Genomic DNA, 18,756 nt, shown 5'->3' with positions numbered 1-18,756 from the left:
CCGAGGACACTGACTAATGCACAGGAACGGCAGAAATCTCCGTCAGCTTGCAGCAAAAACCTGGCAGGAGTCGAGCCTGGCAGATATCAAGTTACGATAGCAGTGTTGACTAATTTAAAGCGAGATTGAATTCCCACACCCAGTACCTCCCCGGTCCCCCCGACCACATCTCTCATGCTGCCAAATAAAGGCCTCGCGGTCCAGACTGATGGTATCAAAAAAGTGCTTAATTAGCTTGTAATAAATTCTCATTTCCTTTCTACAAAGCCTAAACCACATCTGCTGGCTGACAAATTTGATACCAGCATTGGTCGGGGCGTCTTCTCTCTCGACCGTTCAACAGGAGAACACGTCGTCTTCAAAATGTCATCCATGCGCACACACACACACACACACACGCATGCACACACTAGCAGGGACAATTGTAAATCAAACCGAGAGGACACCAGAGCAGCATCGTTTTTTATGACGTTTGTTGTTACAATCTTTCAAGAAGCTTAAACACCTTAACTAATATTCCATGCCTTTCAGAGGTTAAGGTTAGCTGGGATGTATTATAGCCTCTTTTATCCACATGGGAACAAAGATTTCCTTATCTGTGAGATGTTTTTCATGTTGACTATTGAAGTCTGATTAGTTTACTATTAATGTGTCTAGCAATCTTTGTTTCTCTGGAGGATTTCTTACAAATGTCAAGGGGCAAAAACATCCTTTAGCAGGCTACCAGACCAATTATTATTGATACAACGATCAATCGGGCAGTAACTGTATTGCCCAAAATAAAAATAAAAATAAATCAGTGAGAAGACTAATTTTTTGTTTTGAGTTTAGCATTCATTGACTAAATGGTTGCCTGATTAAAGAAGGCAATGTTCCAAAACGTTACTCGCTAGATTTGCTTGTCAGCTGGCTTAAAAAAGGCCCGACAATTTTCACCACCTTTTATAGAAAGACAACTTCTGATTTTTGGAAACTAATGAGACTAATGAACATCTCCCTTCCTTAGTGACAACGTACCAGTAGACCCACTCACTCCCAATAAACTGGTAGGGAATGAAGAAATGGAACGGCCCAGTTAAAGTCCAGATCATGATATTATTGAGATGTTGTAGGGCAGAGGCATCAAACTCATTTTCATTTTGGGCCATAGCAAAAATCTGAGTGTTCTTAAAGAGGAGAATCTATAGATAAATCCCATTGAACTGTTAAAATATCAATAGCTGTTTGTTTCAGCATTCAATTAGTGTTTGTGAATATGAAATAATACTAAACATCTTTTCACACTGATCAGTCCATCCAGGATTTTGTGATTGTTTTTGTGGTTTTTGCAATCAAAATCACAGATGTTGTGGCGCTAATTTAGTAATATTTGAAAGGGATTTTTACGATAGTTGCGCTAATCCATAATGCTAAATGTGACTTTCTTTTTTTTTTTTTTATCGCCGTATCGATCACAAACTACAACTTCACATCAGGAGAGGCTGAGGCAGCAGTCACTTGAACCCAATGTTTTTGGCCAATTTTGAGAAACATTTGCAGTAAGGTCAGAAACAAATGTGGGGATCTGTTGATTTTGTGTGAATCTTGCGAGTTTGTGAAAAACTGGAGGGACTTGTTAATGTAATTTGGAGTCTTAGAAGGGCCACATAAAAAGCCAGATTTGGCCCCCAGGTCTCAAGTTTGACACATGTTCCATAAGGGTGATTTGAAACAGCATGTACCTGCAGGAAACTCCTCAAACATCACACACATAAAATGGGGAGTGAGTCAAACCTTTCTCAGACTGATGCCAGAGACTAAGAGCTAAACTGGGTAAGGTGCTATAAATCTAAAATTACTATTTCAGTCATTCTGATTCAGGATTTCAAGCTTGCTCACTGATTTTTATCTAAAGATGTTCATCTCAGCTCTTTAAAATCTAAGCCTGAATTTACATGAATACTGAGGAATGGCAGAGGCGTCATCTGTTCAGACGTCTTTGAAACTTGTACCCACATGTGAAACTCAACAAACATGAATGAATAGTGTCCATATACTGCAGGCATATTTCAACAACTGCTGTACATTAGAATCCAACTCATGTAGAACAGCAAATTCTGGATTAAAACACCTCATTTTAGAAAATTATCGAGAAAGTTTGGCTGAGAAAAGTCGACCGGTACCCGACGGAGAAGAGACTGGGCGATTTTATCTTCATTTTGGATTAAATTGAGATTAACAGGAGCCAGCAGTCGGCCAGAATCCAGCAGAAACTATAAATCAAGCAGCTTGCGATGCACATGTGTGTTCGTACGCCACATCACGCCCGGTTTAGTGTACACACAGCCTGATGGAGCTGACTGGCAGGAACGCTACAGACATTTGTCTCGCTGCAGGAGCGAACAGACAGCTTCAATCACGGGAAGAAAGAAACGGCTCTAACCTTGGCTTCACTCGGACTGTCATGTAGGTAAACACAAATATACGGAGCTGGGTGGGATTCTTTCTAAAGCGGCAAGGGTGATGAGAAGGAGAGTAAATGAAAGAGAGAAGCAAACATCGACAAACACCCACACACGCACACACACACACACCATTCAGTGAACTTCCCACGAGGCATAGCTCGGATTCTTGGGCCGAATTTGCATCACAAATATCTCGGATGGCAGCGTGCGCATGGAGAATAAATAAAGCGTAGAGGGTGCCACTTTTCTTCCCTGCCCTGCTCCCATCCATCCCAGCATCCATCCACTCGTTTTAACAGGTTGCATTCAGCTCCTAACAATGCCAGAGCCACACCAAAGCAGCACCCAGACTGTGAGAGAGTTCATGTTGGCATCATCTGGAGTTCCCACTACGAAGAGGACCTGGGATAGAGAGTACGCATCGTCAAATGTGTTCAGTTTGGTTTGTCATTTTTCTCCAGTTCAGTTACATGGCATCAAACGACAACACTGTATTATTATATCATACAACAATACAATCCCATCTAAACCTAGACTAGAAAGTACCCATGGTTCAACTTGTGTCTTTTTGCCCATTTTTACTAGTTTGCATAAAATATCCAAAATGTTCGACTTTAAATTTCACCAGGGGTAATAGTGTGCATATTTCAATTGTGAGTAAACAACAGCACAAGTTTGCTATTTGTTTTATAATCGAAATTGATCTAATGTTTTATGTGAACCTAATCTAGAAAGTAACCATAGTTCAGTTCGTGTTCAGGGTTAGGACAAACTGACCTCATCCAGCTGGACCTGTGATAGAAAGCATGCATTATTCAATTTGTGGCTTTTACAGCCAGTTTCAGGATAAATTGATCCCATTTGGACCTAAACAAAGTATCCGTGGCCCAGTTTGTTTAGTTTTAAAACATTGCATTCAGTATCCATTAATAAATGCCGATCCCATCTTTCTGCTGTTAGATTTGAAGGTATGCCTTATTAGTTTTTTTTTTTCCGCCATCTCAAATCAAACACTCTGTATCAGTTTAAATTTATGTTTGAACTAAGGAATGCATCAAAACTGTGACCTTCACTGTATTGTCCTACGTGGGCTTGAAAGAATACCTCGTTCGATTTGTCCACTTTCTGGAATCAGTCAGAGCTGAGTAACACATTGATTCAGTGACCTGTGATACTCTGCTGCAGTATTGTACACCAGAGTAAAAGGATCTCAAAAGGGGCTTGAAAGTACGCATTGTTCACTTTGTGATTTTAACAAGTTGGAAGTTCAGTGTTTAAACTTAGTTGTTTTTCTGAACTTTTAGGACTAAATATTAATGTAAAGTAATGATTGCAACCAAACTGTGTTTTATTCCACACTAGGCAAACTGATTCTATCCAGACCGGAAATAGAAAGTACACATGGCCCAGTTTGTATATAAAAAAAACTAAAATACATAATAAAAAGATTTAGTTTATAGTTTGATAAACTGAGACAAACATCAACACTGTGCCCTCAGGAAAAAAAACCTGGACCTCAAGTAGAAAGTAAACATGGTTCCGTTTTTGCTTTTATAAACGTTCCTTCATTTTATTCATGTCCAACTTCCATTTTCTAAGCTTAGCAGCAACCTGGAATCAAACACTAACATACATCACTTTCATAGTAAACTAAAACTATTCCCTTCCATCTGGACATACGTAGAAAGGATCCATGGTCTTATCTGTTCTAGTAAAGACATTTCTTGCTGTTCTTCTTCATTCCAGCAGTCTGCAGCTAGGATTAGCCACTGGAATCTAAATATCAGTCTGACATACATCAAAACTGGGCAAATGTTTGCTAAATATCTGGATCTGGGATAGAAAGTACACATTTAAAAACATCTGGTCTAGTTTTCCATCCAACTGAACAGTCAGTGTTTGCACTTGATTCAAGTCGAAGCTGGACATATATGAGGCTGTGATGGTTCAAAAATCATCCCTTCTGGACCTGCAGTAGAAGATATGCATGGTTCGCTTTTAACGATGTTTCTTTCACTTTTTCTTCCAGTTCAAACCTGGAATTAAAGGCTGCTGCTCCTAGAACTGATCCCATTGGACCTGGGATAGAAAGTAAGCATGGTCCAAATTGTGCTGATTAAAAGCAGCTTTTCTCCAGTGTGAAGGAAAAGTGATGCCTTTAGAAACGAATGCACTGCGAAAACAATGATGCAACCAAAAATCCCACTCAGGAAGTTTTCTCAGTTGACTTCTTAGCGTCACTGCAGGAACATTAAGAAGGACACAAACCTCAGGGGTCCTTATGACTCCTAACCGCTCCGTTTCTAAATGATTCGCACAGCAGCTGACACTTAAATCTTACAAAAACACCCGCAAATAGCTGCGGTGGCATGAGCACACTAAGAAACTGCGCAAAAAAAATGAGGTTTATATTTCAAAGAACAGATTAGCGGAATGCGAGTGGATGTTTTGGAGCAGATGGAGAGGCTTTTACGCAGAGTCCGACGCTCCGCTGCAGGTGTGAGAGGATCGGGATGACTCACATGAGAACTTGTGTTCAGTTTCAAGGAGCTGCGCTTCATTGTTCCGAAGGAACCGATGCGCACGGGCGCGCAACCATCCATCCATCCATCCATCCATGCATCCATGCATCCAAGCACTCACCTGACTGCGCTGCACTCCAGCGGATCACCGCCAAAGTGACTAAAACGCACGCCTGGAACTTCATCTTTGATCCAAAACCAGGAGAAGAAGAGAAAGAAGAAGAAGAAGAAAGCCTCCTTGTCTTGTTAACTCCCGTATAACTCACATGTCCAAATTAAGATATCCTCGATGTTCTAACGCGCTTCTCATAAAAGAAGAAGAAGAGGAATAAAACGGGCTGAAAGTGTCGGAATGAAAGTGTCCCCGGGTGGTGTGACGGCTTCCCGCTCTGCTGGGTTTGTTTGTGGGCTCCCAGTCCGGTGTTTAGGTCGCTTTCCGCCGCGGACACTCTGAGCCATTTACTCCTCACTCTGCCATTGCGCCGGTTCTTGGATTGGAGGGGGGTGTGGGGGGGAGGGGGGACGAGCAGCGGGGGGTGCGTGTTGGGATAGGAGGGGGGAGGAGGGGGTGTAGGTGCTCTGCACACGCCTTTTCTGCCTAATCGACACCTCTCTCAGCCAATCACATCACACACCCGTCTCCTAATGAGCCCAACGTGCCTCCTGATTGGCTAACAGGCGTCATTGCGGCTGTCACTACACCTGTCAGCAGCTGCTTTGCTTTAGTTTCCCGCTCCTGCTTTGGTTATTCTTCATCTGCATGAGTCAGTTTATTAGCGCCTTATTAAACATTGGAACTGACTCATAAATACGTTAGAAGTGATCAGGAGAAGGAATAAGAACAATTCTGTTAAAAGGTGTAATGAGAGGAAGGCTTAGTCAAAGTAAGCAGATGTTTATTTCTAGCCAACCTGACCTGAGTCCTCAGCTCAGCATCCAGGGCTTAACAGACAAGAGTCGATATGGACTCACTGTGACACGAAGGAGCTTTTATTTAATGTCCTCTGCTGCCCTCTAGCGGGAACAGGAAGGGATAGCTCTGTTTTTATTTATTTAATTATGAGTAAAAATGTTTCGGACAGACATTTGATTCAATATTTGTAATTTCAGAATATGAATATATTTTTTTCTCTTATCTTTTTTTAAATATATTTTTATTCATTGGGCACAAAAACTCACATGAATCATTTTTAATAATATCTGCTTGTGTTTGTATATTTCTTTGATTTTAATAGAAATTATTATTTAATGAATCTATAAATTAGTTCAGTTTAAGCATCTAATTTACATATACATCTTTTTAAAAGTATTTCTATTTTGGGTTTGCTGAACTTAATGACATTTTTGACTGCCATGTAAAGTAATATTTGTAATTTCACTAACAATATTCAATTTAATTTAATGTTTTGTTTGTTTGCTTTTTTTTTGCACATATGCAAATCAATTTTTGGGTAAACATGTAGTGAATCTATTTTAGTTTTGCATACTTTATTATTTATTGTTTGCTTAACTTAAATGTTGTCAATGTCAACATTTCTATATTTTTTTGTATTTGATCAAACATAACTTTTAGTTTATTTGATCATTTTTTATTTTATTAAAATTGTTATCTTTGTTCTTTTTGGTGACATGTATTTTATTTAGATTTGCTTAAATTGACTGAACTCTGCTGTATTTTCATATTTTCCTCTGGCTGCATGTCGCCGCGGTGATCTGGTTGGTCTCTGCCCTGACGATCTCCAGCATTCACAATGCCCCCGCTCTAATTTTGGACCCTGACTTTGTTCTGTCCGCTGTGTGGGACTCGGGGCTCAGATGACACCCTGTGATCGGGGCGGTGGGGAGTGGGCAGGAGTCTCACTGGAACAGGGGGTCTGCTCCACCAGAACCAGCAGCTCTGGCTGGAGAGGATAGTCCAGAATGAGGTCCGTGTTTCTGACCTGCAGCCAGTGAGGAGGTGAAGTTTGTTTCCAAGCATGGCTCTTCCACTGCTGCTGCTGCTGCTGCTGACGACGACAGGTGAGTCTCTAAAGAAGCTTCTTCTCTTATTACTATGGCCGGCTGAGTTAATGGACATAGGACACTGGGAGACGCAGAAAAACAACTCCACATAGGTGGAACTGGAAGACTTTTGGAAAGCAGACATTAGAGGAGAAAAGTTGGACTTCATGATGAAGAACAAAGTAAGATGAAAGGCTGCGACAGTTTGGAAATGGAACTATGAGTAGAAAATGCAACAATCAGATATTCCATATTTTTCAGGACATTCTGAGAAAGTTTTGGTGACTTAAATGATGTATTTGGGGTTATTGTTTTGTCGCAGTTTCCTGCCCGCACCATGACACTCCCACTCCATGTTTAATATCATGTGAATTTGTTAGTTATTTGTTTGTTTACGCCAAACATCTTCCCAAATGATTGAGCTTTAGAGGTTCAAACAGGGCAGACCTCACTGAAAACTATATAACAGTTTTATGAGAAAAACAGGACGTCTGTTTGGGGTTTTACTGAGAAATTCAACATTAGACATCAATACATAAGCATTTATTAATTAAAAAACTGAATATTTGATTCTTGTTGCTTATGTATGGCAAGCCACTTGTGTATTTATATTGATAGCTGGAATATTTTGCCGCTAAAGCTTAATGGTACATAGGAAGCACCACCTGGTGATTAAACAGTTGAGAGAAGTTATTAGTTTTGATTCAGGGAATTTTTTTCCCACACAAAATTACAGAAGAACGAGGAAATGACTTGTAGCTGCTGATTCTCAGCTGCCGTCCTTTTGAAAACTCAACACACTGGTTGTCCCTGTGAGGCTGCGGCTCCCTCAGAGAGCTCACCGAGTCAGAACAAACACCAGGCCCAAACAGTTGGGCCTTATCAGGCCGCCGCAGCCTGAGATCCGCCGCCTTTCCCGATCAGAACAACAAGCCGTCCCTCTGCTCCCTCCACACGTCTTTCCATTCAGCCTCAGGTCCAACGGGACGGCCGCCGCCTGCCTCCACATTAAGAGGCTGTTTGCACGCATCTCCGAGGTAAACAAATGGGATTGGGACTTTGATTGCAAATTAAAAATCTTTTCTTCGTGAAAGTAGCAGACTAATAGGGAAGAAACGGTCCTGAAGGGAAACGCGGAGCCAGGATGTGACCTTGTTTTGTTGCACAAACATATTCCTAATTATGAGGGGAAAAATGAAGCGGAACAGATAACCACTGCGGCGCTTTGTGTCATTTCTTTCATATTCACAATAATAGTTATTTTCTGCTAATCATGTAACTGAAAAAAAAGCACCTTTATGACTGGATCCTCTCTGCAGCTCACGTCAGTCCTTCACAGTGTGGATGTGACGACCGGCTCTACCAGAAGATGATCAACGACTTCTGCTTCAACCACTTCAAAGAGGAGATGGGCAGACTGGACTCGGGAATGTGGTGCAGCTGGCCGGAAACAATGGAGTGAGTGAAATCAAAAACACCAGAAAACACTGGAAAATGTCCTAAATGCTCACTTCAAATGGAAAATGTGTCAACTTTCAATTCATGAAAAACTCATTTCAAGGCCCAAACTGTCGAATTAATATACACTTTTGTTAAATACAGTCAAATTCTGTTGACTATGCAATGAGACGAAGCTTAGCAAAAAAACACAAACAACTATCTATTTAAATAGTTTAATGGCAAGAAAAGTTCTAATGAAAAAAAAACATTAAACACAAACATATTGGCTCAGGAGAACTTTCTGTGTGGAAAGAACAAAAAGTTAAAAACTGTAAAAGTCAATGTTGGCAATGTTTCCGTCCAGGAAAAACACAAAGATAAATATAGAAGAACTCAGCTGGTAGTACTTTCTATGAGAGGAATAGAGAGTGTTTGAAATTAGTGACAGAAAAGCTGAATCAGTAGCTCAAGAACAACAAAACAAAGAAAAACAGAACAAAGAATACTTTCTATAGTAAACACAAATAGTCTTCATAGCTTTAGGTCCATCATTTAAAGGCTTTGTTTGCTAAAAACTAATCCTAGAGCCTGGAGCACTTTCTATGGTAAATCAACATAAAAAGGATACACATGAGAGAAATAATTTTTAACGAGAGAGAAAGAGAGAGAGAGAGAGAGAGACAGTGAAGAGACAAAGAAGTAGTGGAAAAGGAGCCGTTTCTATGGCAAATATAAATAAATAGAGTTTAAATAGTGAATAGGTTAGTCAGTTGCCCAGAAGAACATAGAGATCTGGACCAAGAGTACTTTCTCCTATATTTGATAGTCTAACTAGCTGTTAGTTTCATGGTTATATCTCTACAACGCTTTTTCTGCCCTTCCCTTCTTGGTTTCCATCTGCTGCTTTGAGTTTTCCCTTTTTCTCTCACACAATATCTTTTGCTCAAAGTCAACCGGTTGCTCAGTCAGAGCCGTTTTTCCCAAATCAGTCTGACATCACATTGGCGGAGTGTGTGTTTGAAAGTGAAACAGTGGCCTTCTTCTCCAAGCACCAGCGGTTGCCAGAGGATGAGTCAGGCAGGAGGATAAAAAGGCTCTGAAGAAGTTTCTGTCAGAACTATGTGATTTCCCTCCTGGCTCCCTGTCCTCGCCTGGTCCAGCACAAAATAATTGGTTGCTGGTGCTCTCTGTGCTGCAAAAAAAAGAGAAAAAAGTACAGGCATGTTCAAGGTTTGCACTGGTGTAATAAAACTGCTGGACAGAATGTGCGATGGCAGCACTGAAGAGAGCAAAATGAAAGGATTTAGGGAATACAAATATGATTTAGCCAGTGGCTATATCTGGTTAAACTAATATCTTCCCTTCATGTCTCTGAATGAAAGAAAAGAAAAAACAAACTAACAAGCTGATGTTAGAACGAAGAGCTGTGTGTGTTAATCAGACTGAACATAAAATATTTTATAATGTGACATATCAGGTAGGGTTTTTTTCACACATATTTGATGTGTGTTATTTTATTATATATATTTATTTATTATATATTACATATATTATTTATTATATATTTATTTTTATTTAAGCAAGATAAAACCTAATTGGCTGAAACACAAGGGTGCAAGAAAATGAATGGAATAAAGGCAGAAATGAGAAAATATACTGTGTTTCTAAACAAAAATGCTGCTTTAAAGCACAATTTCAGAGAGGAAAGACAACAATGCACTATAACAATTAAAAGCAGAATGACATCCCTGTCATACAAAGGATTCAGGGAAAAGAAGCAACTTAGCTTGCAAGGCTAACAGAGGAGGTAAAGTCACTTTGTTAAAGATTTACAAAATAAGACATGGCACCATCAAACATTACTAAACTTATCATACACAGTTTGTGTGTTTAATCTCACCTGTAATGCAAAGGAGAGCTTTAGAAAGTCAGCAGTATACAGGCACATTTCTGACTGAGCTCCTAAACTTTAAACTTAGGCCCTGTCCCAATGCTCAGTGCGCAGCCTACGCCCCACTGTGAAGTGTGGATTCAATCAAAGTGCACACAAGGGATCGAGCGCGCAGGTTAGAAGCAGCAAAAAATGTGAGAATTGGGACAGAACGCCCCTAGTGTTGTAAATTAGATTTCAAAAATGGCTGGACTGGTCAGTGTTTAGGCATTTGTGCTGCTAAAAAGTACAACTACAAAAAAAACTACAAATTATTTTAAAGTATGAGAGGAAAACATTTTTTTTTAAATCATGAAATCTTTAAAGCAAATAAGAATCAAATAGGTTTCTATTCCACTCCCACAAAAAAAAAAAAAACAATAAGTTAATTTCATAATTATATACGAGATTTTCCAGTGATGACTTTCTGCAGAAGAAATAAAAAAAAAAATCAATTCCTGTGCGCATTTGAAGGACACAAGGGCGGAATGAGGGTGGGGTGCGACAGGGCTTCACTGCCGCTGCCGTAAAATACCGAGGAGCGTCAGCGAGTCACGCTCACAGGTAACACTACTGCCATCTACTGGCGGAAATAAGTATTAGCTAAATTAGATGAGACTTGAAAAATCCGATGTATAAAAATCAGCTGAGAATTATCTCAGAGAGATTAATAATACGAATAAACTACTGAAACCTGAGTGCCACACTATCCATCTAAAGGTAAATGCTACTTTTTCATATTTTTAATATTGATCAAATATAACATTTACCCTACTTGAAATATGCATTTATGCTATTATAAAAACCAATAGAAAGTGATTAAAATATTTTTCATGTTGATTTTCTAAATGAATCAAAAGTGGGGGTTTTCTTTGTAATGACTAAATTAACACCTGTTTGCCACTTCTTAATTATACAGTGTACTAAATATAATTTGGATGATTCTCAAGCCGAAGTGGAGATACTGGGAAACTTGTAATTTCTGCTGAATGATTGTCACCCATCTAGCTTTGTTTATTATAGTCCACTTGCAAAAAAGCCCAATTTGAACGCAAACCACACCAAACAAAAATAAATAAATAAAATCGGCTTTTGGTCCGGACCAAACAAACTGACCAATGGACTTTCCTGGTGTGAATAAAACTCAAGTAGCCATCTTTAGTAGACCTCTGATTTTAAAATAACAGGAAAAATAGAGGAAAAACAACCAAATCCAAAGGGCTATGCATATATAGGTGGGATTCCAACCAACATGGGTTCTTTGTACTGAGATGGTTCAGCCGAGTTCATAGATACTCAACATCACCACATTCCTAGAGTTGAGTGTTTCATTATGGTGAGATTGATGATGTTTGGCTCAACCTTCTGCTTATCTGACTCCATCTTTTGATATTGATGGTGTTGTGGTGGAGCTGGAGAAGATTGAAAATCCCCTGGTCAACCTTTAGGTTTTGTTATGACAAAGAAGTCCTGTTGTAGTCAAGATAGGCTAAAAACACTCCAACCTGCTGGATATTTCTAGTGTGGGCCTGGGACTTCTGAGAAAATGTCCAGGGATGACAGTGGGTAAGCATTTGGCCGTATCTGTATGCCAAAGTCAATGACCACAATCCGATGCAGGTTTGACTCATCAGAGTATCAACCTAATTTTTACCATGGGCATGTTAAACAAGGTCATGAAAGCTTTTAAAATAACTTCCACTAGAGGAATCCTTAATCCTTCCCTGCTACTTAATCTTGTTCTTGATAAGTCCTTTGCTTACTCATCCAGAGTTGTGATTATGCAATTAAATCATTTGTTTGTTTCTGTCACAGATTGAGAGTTTGCTTTTCCTCATTTCTACCCCCCTCAATCGTCCTCAGACGCAGCCATGCTTCACCCAGAGAAGAATCTCTCTCTGGAATGTTGCAGTGCTCCAATGAGCACTCCTCAGTTGGAATGCATCTCCATTTCTTTTGCCCTCCACCAACCAAGCAGTTATATATAGCTCTCTTAAGCTCACTGGTAATTCTAGAAACTCTTCAGCTCTTTTTTTCCCCACTATCATCAGGAATCCTCTGCTGCTCTTTCACACTGAGAGGAAGTTCAAAGACATCAGGAGAGAATATTTCAGTCCAAAGACTGCAAATGTAAAATTCAGACTCATTATCATTTTAGATTTTAAATTGAGAGACTTGAACATCCTTCGGACGTTTGAAATTTGGGTTAATTTAAGTGTTTCATCTAAAGTCTTTAAGCAAATATTCACTGGTGTGCTTCTGTCATGGTTTTTGCAGGATCTATGAGGGACTGACTAACTGCACCTGCCAGGTGGCCTCGAGGATGGACTGCTTCTGGCCCAACCAGCTGGTGGACAACTTCTTCATGAAGATTCATAATACGTACTTCCACCACTGCGCGCTGACCGGCCGGCTCCTCGATGAGCCATCAATCAGCATCCTCACACCCTTCATCGGAGTGTCAATGCTGATCACCCTGCTCATGACCACAGTAGTGGTGTGGAGGAGCAAACGCACTGAAGGGATGCTGTAGAGGTGGTGAAAGAGCTTGAGTTGGTCTCAGGACTTGGAGATGGACTCATAGCATCATGAGCCACAGTCAGTGAACTTCATGTACTTTGAGAAGCAGATGTATATCTTAGAAGATATCTTAGGAAATGGTAAACTGTAGTGAAGACAAGATAATGTCGCCTTTACAAAAGCGTATTCAAGTCTTGAGTTTAAACTACGTCTGTATCGACAACTGAGGAAATGAGGATCAGGACTCTTGAAAATGTTAAACGCAAAAGCACAACGAGTTAAGCTTTGAAGAAAACGTGTGGGCTTATATTTATATTATTCTCAAAGCTCTTTTGTATGTTTTTGCGATTTACAGTCATAGGCAAATGTTGGGATCAGCCACTGATCTGTGGCTGTTTTTAAAGTGACGAAAGATTCTTCTTGTGCAGATTTTTGAAAAGTGTCCAAATATTTATGCGAAGATCTGCGAGCAAATTTGACTTTTTGTCACAGCCAAAAGTTCTTGAAAATCCACAAAAAAACCTTAATTATGGTGATGAGTGCTACTCATCACCATGGATCACACAAAGGTGATTTAAGGCACATCTGCTCCTCATTTATAGACATCAGTTGGCTGATGAGAGTAAGAGTGACTTCAACATCACTCTTTCACAAGTGAAAATGGTGAACTGATATTAGATGTCAATTCTGATCTAAAAACAAAGTCTGAATTAATGTTTATGCATAGATCTATCAATATATCAATAAAAACACAACAAAGTAGTATAATATGCAGAAAAATACAAAGAAATAACTTTGTATATATACAGAAAAACAACTTAAGACTGCCTCGAGGAGACATGTGCCTTGGCAACGGTAAAATATACATCGTTTTTGGTCCAGCATCTGAGTGTGTAGCATTCGCCAATAAAAGATTAACAGGAGAAAAGTGTTTCTCTGTTACTGTTTAATAATCATAAGAACAAGGAAACTGACAGCAAGCAGAAAGGCTCAAACTTCCATGTGACATGAATGTGTATATGAAAACCAGTTTGTTCATGTGCAACAAAATAAACTGAAAAGGAACACAATAATAAAAAAACTTCCAGTCACCAGTGAAATATGAGATTAAGTTGCTTTATGCTGGTCTTGTTAAAGATTAGCTGCTTTTCTTTCTTTTTATGTCCAAATGCGAGTTTGGTTATTTCTTCTGTAACTAAATACCCATTAAAAGTGTGGAGCAAAAGCCATGGCTTTTTATCTATCTGGGCTCAATCAAAATGTTCAAAGTTTCATTCAGATGAAGGTTTACGCGCCAGCATGCCGAAATAGTTCACGATCACCATCACTTCAGTGTCAGGACAGGACACATTCATGGCGGTCAGTAACCTGAAAAAAAAAAAAAGGCTTAAATCTTAATTTCAAACTCAATGGGTGAATTAAAACAGAGACAGAAACCAGAACTTTACTTAAATGTTAATATGTTGTCAGTAATTAAACACAACCTTAAGTTTTTTTCTTTCCCCATGCATGTAAGTTATGACTCAGCACTTCTACATACATTGTGCTTGCTTAGCTGTTTGCACCCTCGCCCCCAACCTCCCCGTCATTGGCAGGGGGAATTAATGACGGTTGTGTTATCGAAGCAGCGGAAACCTTCAACAGTTGAGCTTAGTCAAGCAATGCTTGGATTTTCTGATTAAAGGCCAGGACTGTGACAGTATTCACAGTCTCAGCAGTTTTTGATAATGATGGATGAAGCCAAGGCGTAGAGTATGAGAAGGGAGGTGAAAGGTGTTAGCGGTGATATCTCACTTGGTCAGGATTCTGTTGGAGAGATTATCGGCTTCAGAAGGGTCCTTCTTTTTCAGCTGCTGGTAGCTGGAGAACGTCTCCACCATGCCTATGAATCCATTCACTGGAAGGGCCCTTCTCACTGGATGGCACTCAGTCCTACAGAGACATTCAGGGTGTTCAGTCTATAAATACAGTAGGTCAACAACAAGCATGTGGGTAAGGACTCACCATTCTTTGTCAGGGTAAGAGCAGGAGTTAAACATGTCAGAGTAAATCTTCCTGGAGCTTGGTCCTAAATAAGAGCTTCGGTAGGGCAGCAGGGCAGCGTAGAACTGGTGACGGAGGTCAACACATCTCTTAGCACCAGCTGGAAGTTTTCATTTCTACATGTTTGAACACTAAAGCTCCTCCTCCACTGGCATGTCTTTAACAAGTTTTGCCTACATTTGGGCCAGTTATTAATTTCTGTCAGACAAAATGGAGTATCTAGATTTACTTGAGTCAGCCATGACAGTGTCTTGATGGAGGATGAGATGTAACATCACTGTTAATCTTCACAATTTTGGCTGTTTGAATTTAAGACCAAATAAAATATCTGTGTTTAAATTGTGTCTACCAAACAACAAACTTCGAGGTTCTCCATTGCCGAGTGTCAACCTCAGCTGCTGTGGAGTTACGGCCCGTTCCAACATTCCCAAAATAACGAGGAACACAATGCCAAAGGAGATCTTCTCAACTTGGCAAGAATCAAACCAGGTGTTACCCGGCTTAGAGTGAGACATGACAATGGAGAAGGGGCTTTGGTCCTCTTTCATAAATGCAACAATGTCTAACTTCTAAGATCTGGACTGGACCTCTCGGCAGATGTCATTCAGGACTTTTGAGATGTCTCCATATTCCAGGATCATGTCCATGGTGTAGCTCAGGAGAGCAAGGCAGCCTCCAGGTCTGAGCACCCTGTCAGCCTCCTGGAGGAACCGTGGCCGGTCGAACCAGTGGGCCGCCGTCATGGCCGTCACAAGGTCCACCTCCCCTGATGCAAAGGGTATCTCCTCTGCAGGGCAATGTCTGTGGTCAGATAATATGAGTAGGGGAACAAAGTTTCCAGAAATTTGTAAAGAACGCTAATGAGCATTGTTCTAGTCATTTAGCAGAAGCTGAGGAATCATACTATGTGCCAACATTGCAGAAGGAAGCTGAATATTCAATTTGTCACATGATAAAGTTAAATGTTGGAGTTCTGTTCTATATAGTCTAAACAGAATTGATACTGATCTGTGCTGACCATAGTAATGCTAAACTTTAGCTAAATATTACATTCAGCTACAGAAGATCAGCTTGTTTTAGTTCTTAACAGTACACAGCTCCATTTAAGTGGTCATTGATTCATTTGGAGGATTATGTATGACCAAGTTATCTTGTTTATACTCCAACATTTAAGTTTGTTTGTTTACATATGAGAAAGCAAAAGGGATATTTTTCTACTCCAAAAGTTGGATGGTTCCTCCTGGGTGCTTAAGTTGGTTCTGAAATTTTTCATGTTTTGAATTCATCTAAATAAATTAGAATGTTTTTTTTCTTGCTCACCTGTATGAAATGTTGGGTGGGTTGCTTTTGGCCAGCGCTCCTTCTACCATAGCCTGGCTGATGTCCGTTCCAACTACCCTGGTGAAGTAAGGAGCCAGAAGGACTGTCCCTTTCCCCGGACCACAGCCCACATCCACGGCCAGCTTGTACTGCTGTGGTGTCTGAACAGAATACAGATAAAGATTCTCATTCTTTACTGCAAAACCTCAAATAAAATATCTGTCTAAATGCTTTGAAGTGATGATCTTAGCTATAGCACTCAACCAGATCCAACATTAAAAAGAACAATATGATTATCCATATTTTCTGATGTATTTTTCTGGTCACACCCAGTTAAGATTCAAGAAAACACCTGAAAGGAATATGTTTGACAACATGAGGCAGTTTAACAAGATCACAAAGACACACATATCCATCCTCCAAGAAACATCGTCATGATCCCTCGTGAAAATATTCTAAATATTCTTCTAATTGGTGAGACGAAAGTTGAAGTGCTTTGAAAAGACAGAATGTGATTTTGTACGAGCATCAGTTCACCTCTGAAATCACTTAATAATATGAAAGATGTGGTGGCCTAGTCAAAGTCTGGACTTGAGATGATGTTGGATTTCCAAAAACTGGTCGCTCACTCTCGACAACCATCTAATGTGAAATTAAAACAATTCTGCAAGGAAAAGTGGGCCAAAATTCCTCTTTAGTAAAACACTGATTGGCAGAGAATAGTGGGCGATTACTGTAACTTAAGAAAAAACTCATTTAAAAAGTGCTTCTTGTATTTACTCTAGTTACTTTTTTAATGATAAAACATATCTGATGATTGGAAACATTTCATTGACAAAAAATAACCTTGCAAAGAGGCATAAAGTTTTCCCTAGAATGCCCTGTGATTTGGGTAGCACACTACTCCTATGCATCACTAGAGGGAGCTCATGATTCACCAGTGGTTCATGTTCCTCAACATGAGGCACAGACAAAAGTAACAGAAGACATGCACCGATTCATTATTTCTGTTTTAGGTGCAATAATCTCAAAGAAAATACGAGCATTGGAGCATGAAGGTGAACTAAAGAGTTTATAGTTCCATTCTTAGACGCTCTATGGCGGTGGTATGAAATGTAACATAGGCCTACCTTCTGCTCCATGTAGCTCATTATCTTGCTGATAATTTCATGCGGTGCCACTCTGTACTGCAGGTAAAAGGCTGCATGGTCTTTCCCTTCAAAGAGCCGCACAGCCATCTTTTAAAGGAGCAATAAAAACCAAAGCAGACAGAAAAACAGAGAAGAGAAAACCCGCTTCTCCAGACTGAAGAACAAATCGAATGTCAAGTTCCTGAACTCAAGAGAAAAGGAGTTATCAAAACAAACCAGAAAGAAAGCAGAGCTTCAGGGATAGTTGGAACGTCTCCACGTCAGCCAGAGAACAATGACTCAGCAGTAAAAGCGCTGTGACGAATGTTCAACCAGCGAGTTACAGATTAACGGACTGATTGTTGTACCTACAGTATGTTAGCACTTTAAAGGTCAAAGCATTTGAAGTGAAAGTGTTTTCTAACAAAATGAAGAGGCCCGTATCCCTCTGGACTGAGAAATAAATCTAAATCAACTGGCTAGCATAAAGCAACAGTTTGAGTCTCACTGCTGCTGCTCCTTAAATCCATGTCCAGAGTTCTTCTTGTTTCATCCTTTATTATAGTCTATCAATCAATCACATGAATTTCACCTGTCAGATCTCATCACAGATGTAAGGTAAGTCCATGAGGGAACCCACAATTCCTTTTTCCAAGCAAACCTCTCCAGATCATGTTGAGGCCATGAAGGACCAGAAAAGTTCTGTTGCATCACAGAGGATCATGTCTCTTTAAATACATTATCTAACTTTGTTTTTGTTTTGTTCATCACAAAATGCATTCTTAAAATGTTACTGTAAATCAAATAAAAGTTTAAATTAGTTTATACTGTATTCATGATTATTTAAACTCCATATCCAAAGTCAATCTATATATAATATATACTCACAACACAAGGGAATGACATTATTTATTTTGTGCTCTGACCCTTAAATGCACCAGTGAGGCGCTTAGGTTTGTACACTAATGATGTGGCTCCACAATTTAAAATTTACATTATTTCTAGTTTGAGAGATTTAAGACAAAATGAGGCCACACTGACTAATATCCAAGAAAACCATCTAAAGAAAGGAAACTAAAACAGAACCAACAAAACTAAAAATAATCCCACAGACCTAGAAAAACAGAGCAGCAGGGTCTCCATTGAGCTGCAACAGCTTCACTGTCTGAAAATAAATGGAAATCAATATGGTGGTTTAGCCAAGTGGTAGAGTACAGAGGAAGGAGCAGCTTTCACGTACCAGACCTTCTGAAGTACTTCACCCAAACCAGAGACGTCCTTCTGGCCCAGCAGCAACAGGAGGAGCAGCTGACCAGTGATTTCTACTGAGCAAATAGTCAAGATTTCTGTACTTGAACCATTTGGATGTAATGAGCACAATATCTATGCTGCTATGGTCACATGAG

The 18,756-nt window shown here is 39.8% G+C and overlaps 3 protein-coding genes across 5 annotated transcripts in view; 1 reads left to right on the top strand and 2 right to left on the bottom strand.

Moving 5' to 3' along the window:
* The window catches only part of LOC103476823 (receptor tyrosine-protein kinase erbB-4), a 282,377-nt gene extending 276,919 nt beyond the window's left edge, over positions 1 to 5,458 (bottom strand). For all 3 annotated transcript variants that reach the window (XM_081614884.1, XM_081614889.1, XM_081614885.1), the window contains exon 1: positions 5,088 to 5,458. In XM_081614884.1, the coding sequence (XP_081471010.1) occupies positions 5,088 to 5,151 (64 nt within the window). In that variant the 5' untranslated portion in view covers positions 5,152 to 5,458. The remainder of the gene's footprint in view (positions 1 to 5,087) is intronic.
* Positions 5,459 to 6,635: 1,177 nt separating this feature from the next.
* Positions 6,636 to 13,957, top strand: LOC103473410 (receptor activity-modifying protein 1-like). Its single transcript, XM_008423646.3, has 3 exons — positions 6,636 to 6,985; positions 8,287 to 8,425; positions 12,615 to 13,957. Exons 1-3 carry the CDS (start codon positions 6,943 to 6,945, stop codon positions 12,868 to 12,870), a joined length of 438 nt encoding a protein of 145 aa, XP_008421868.1. The 5' UTR covers positions 6,636 to 6,942; the 3' UTR covers positions 12,871 to 13,957.
* Positions 13,789 to 17,633, bottom strand: LOC103473420 (putative methyltransferase DDB_G0268948). Its single transcript, XM_008423658.3, has 6 exons — positions 17,351 to 17,633; positions 16,221 to 16,381; positions 15,488 to 15,701; positions 14,862 to 14,965; positions 14,652 to 14,789; positions 13,789 to 14,225 (listed from the first exon to the last, which is right to left on the bottom strand). The coding sequence occupies exons 1-6, from the start codon at positions 17,456 to 17,458 to the stop codon at positions 14,129 to 14,131; spliced, it is 822 nt and encodes a 273-aa protein (XP_008421880.2). The 5' UTR covers positions 17,459 to 17,633; the 3' UTR covers positions 13,789 to 14,128.
* Positions 17,634 to 18,756: the final 1,123 nt, after the last annotated feature.

The sequence above is a fragment of the Poecilia reticulata genome, chromosome 2 (genome assembly GCF_904066995.2).
Source record: "Poecilia reticulata chromosome 2, P_reticulata-male-v2, whole genome shotgun sequence".
Taxonomy (NCBI): domain Eukaryota; kingdom Metazoa; phylum Chordata; class Actinopteri; order Cyprinodontiformes; family Poeciliidae; genus Poecilia; species Poecilia reticulata.
The sequence above is the reverse complement of the archived record's forward strand: the minus strand, read 5'-3'. Positions and strand labels throughout refer to the sequence as shown.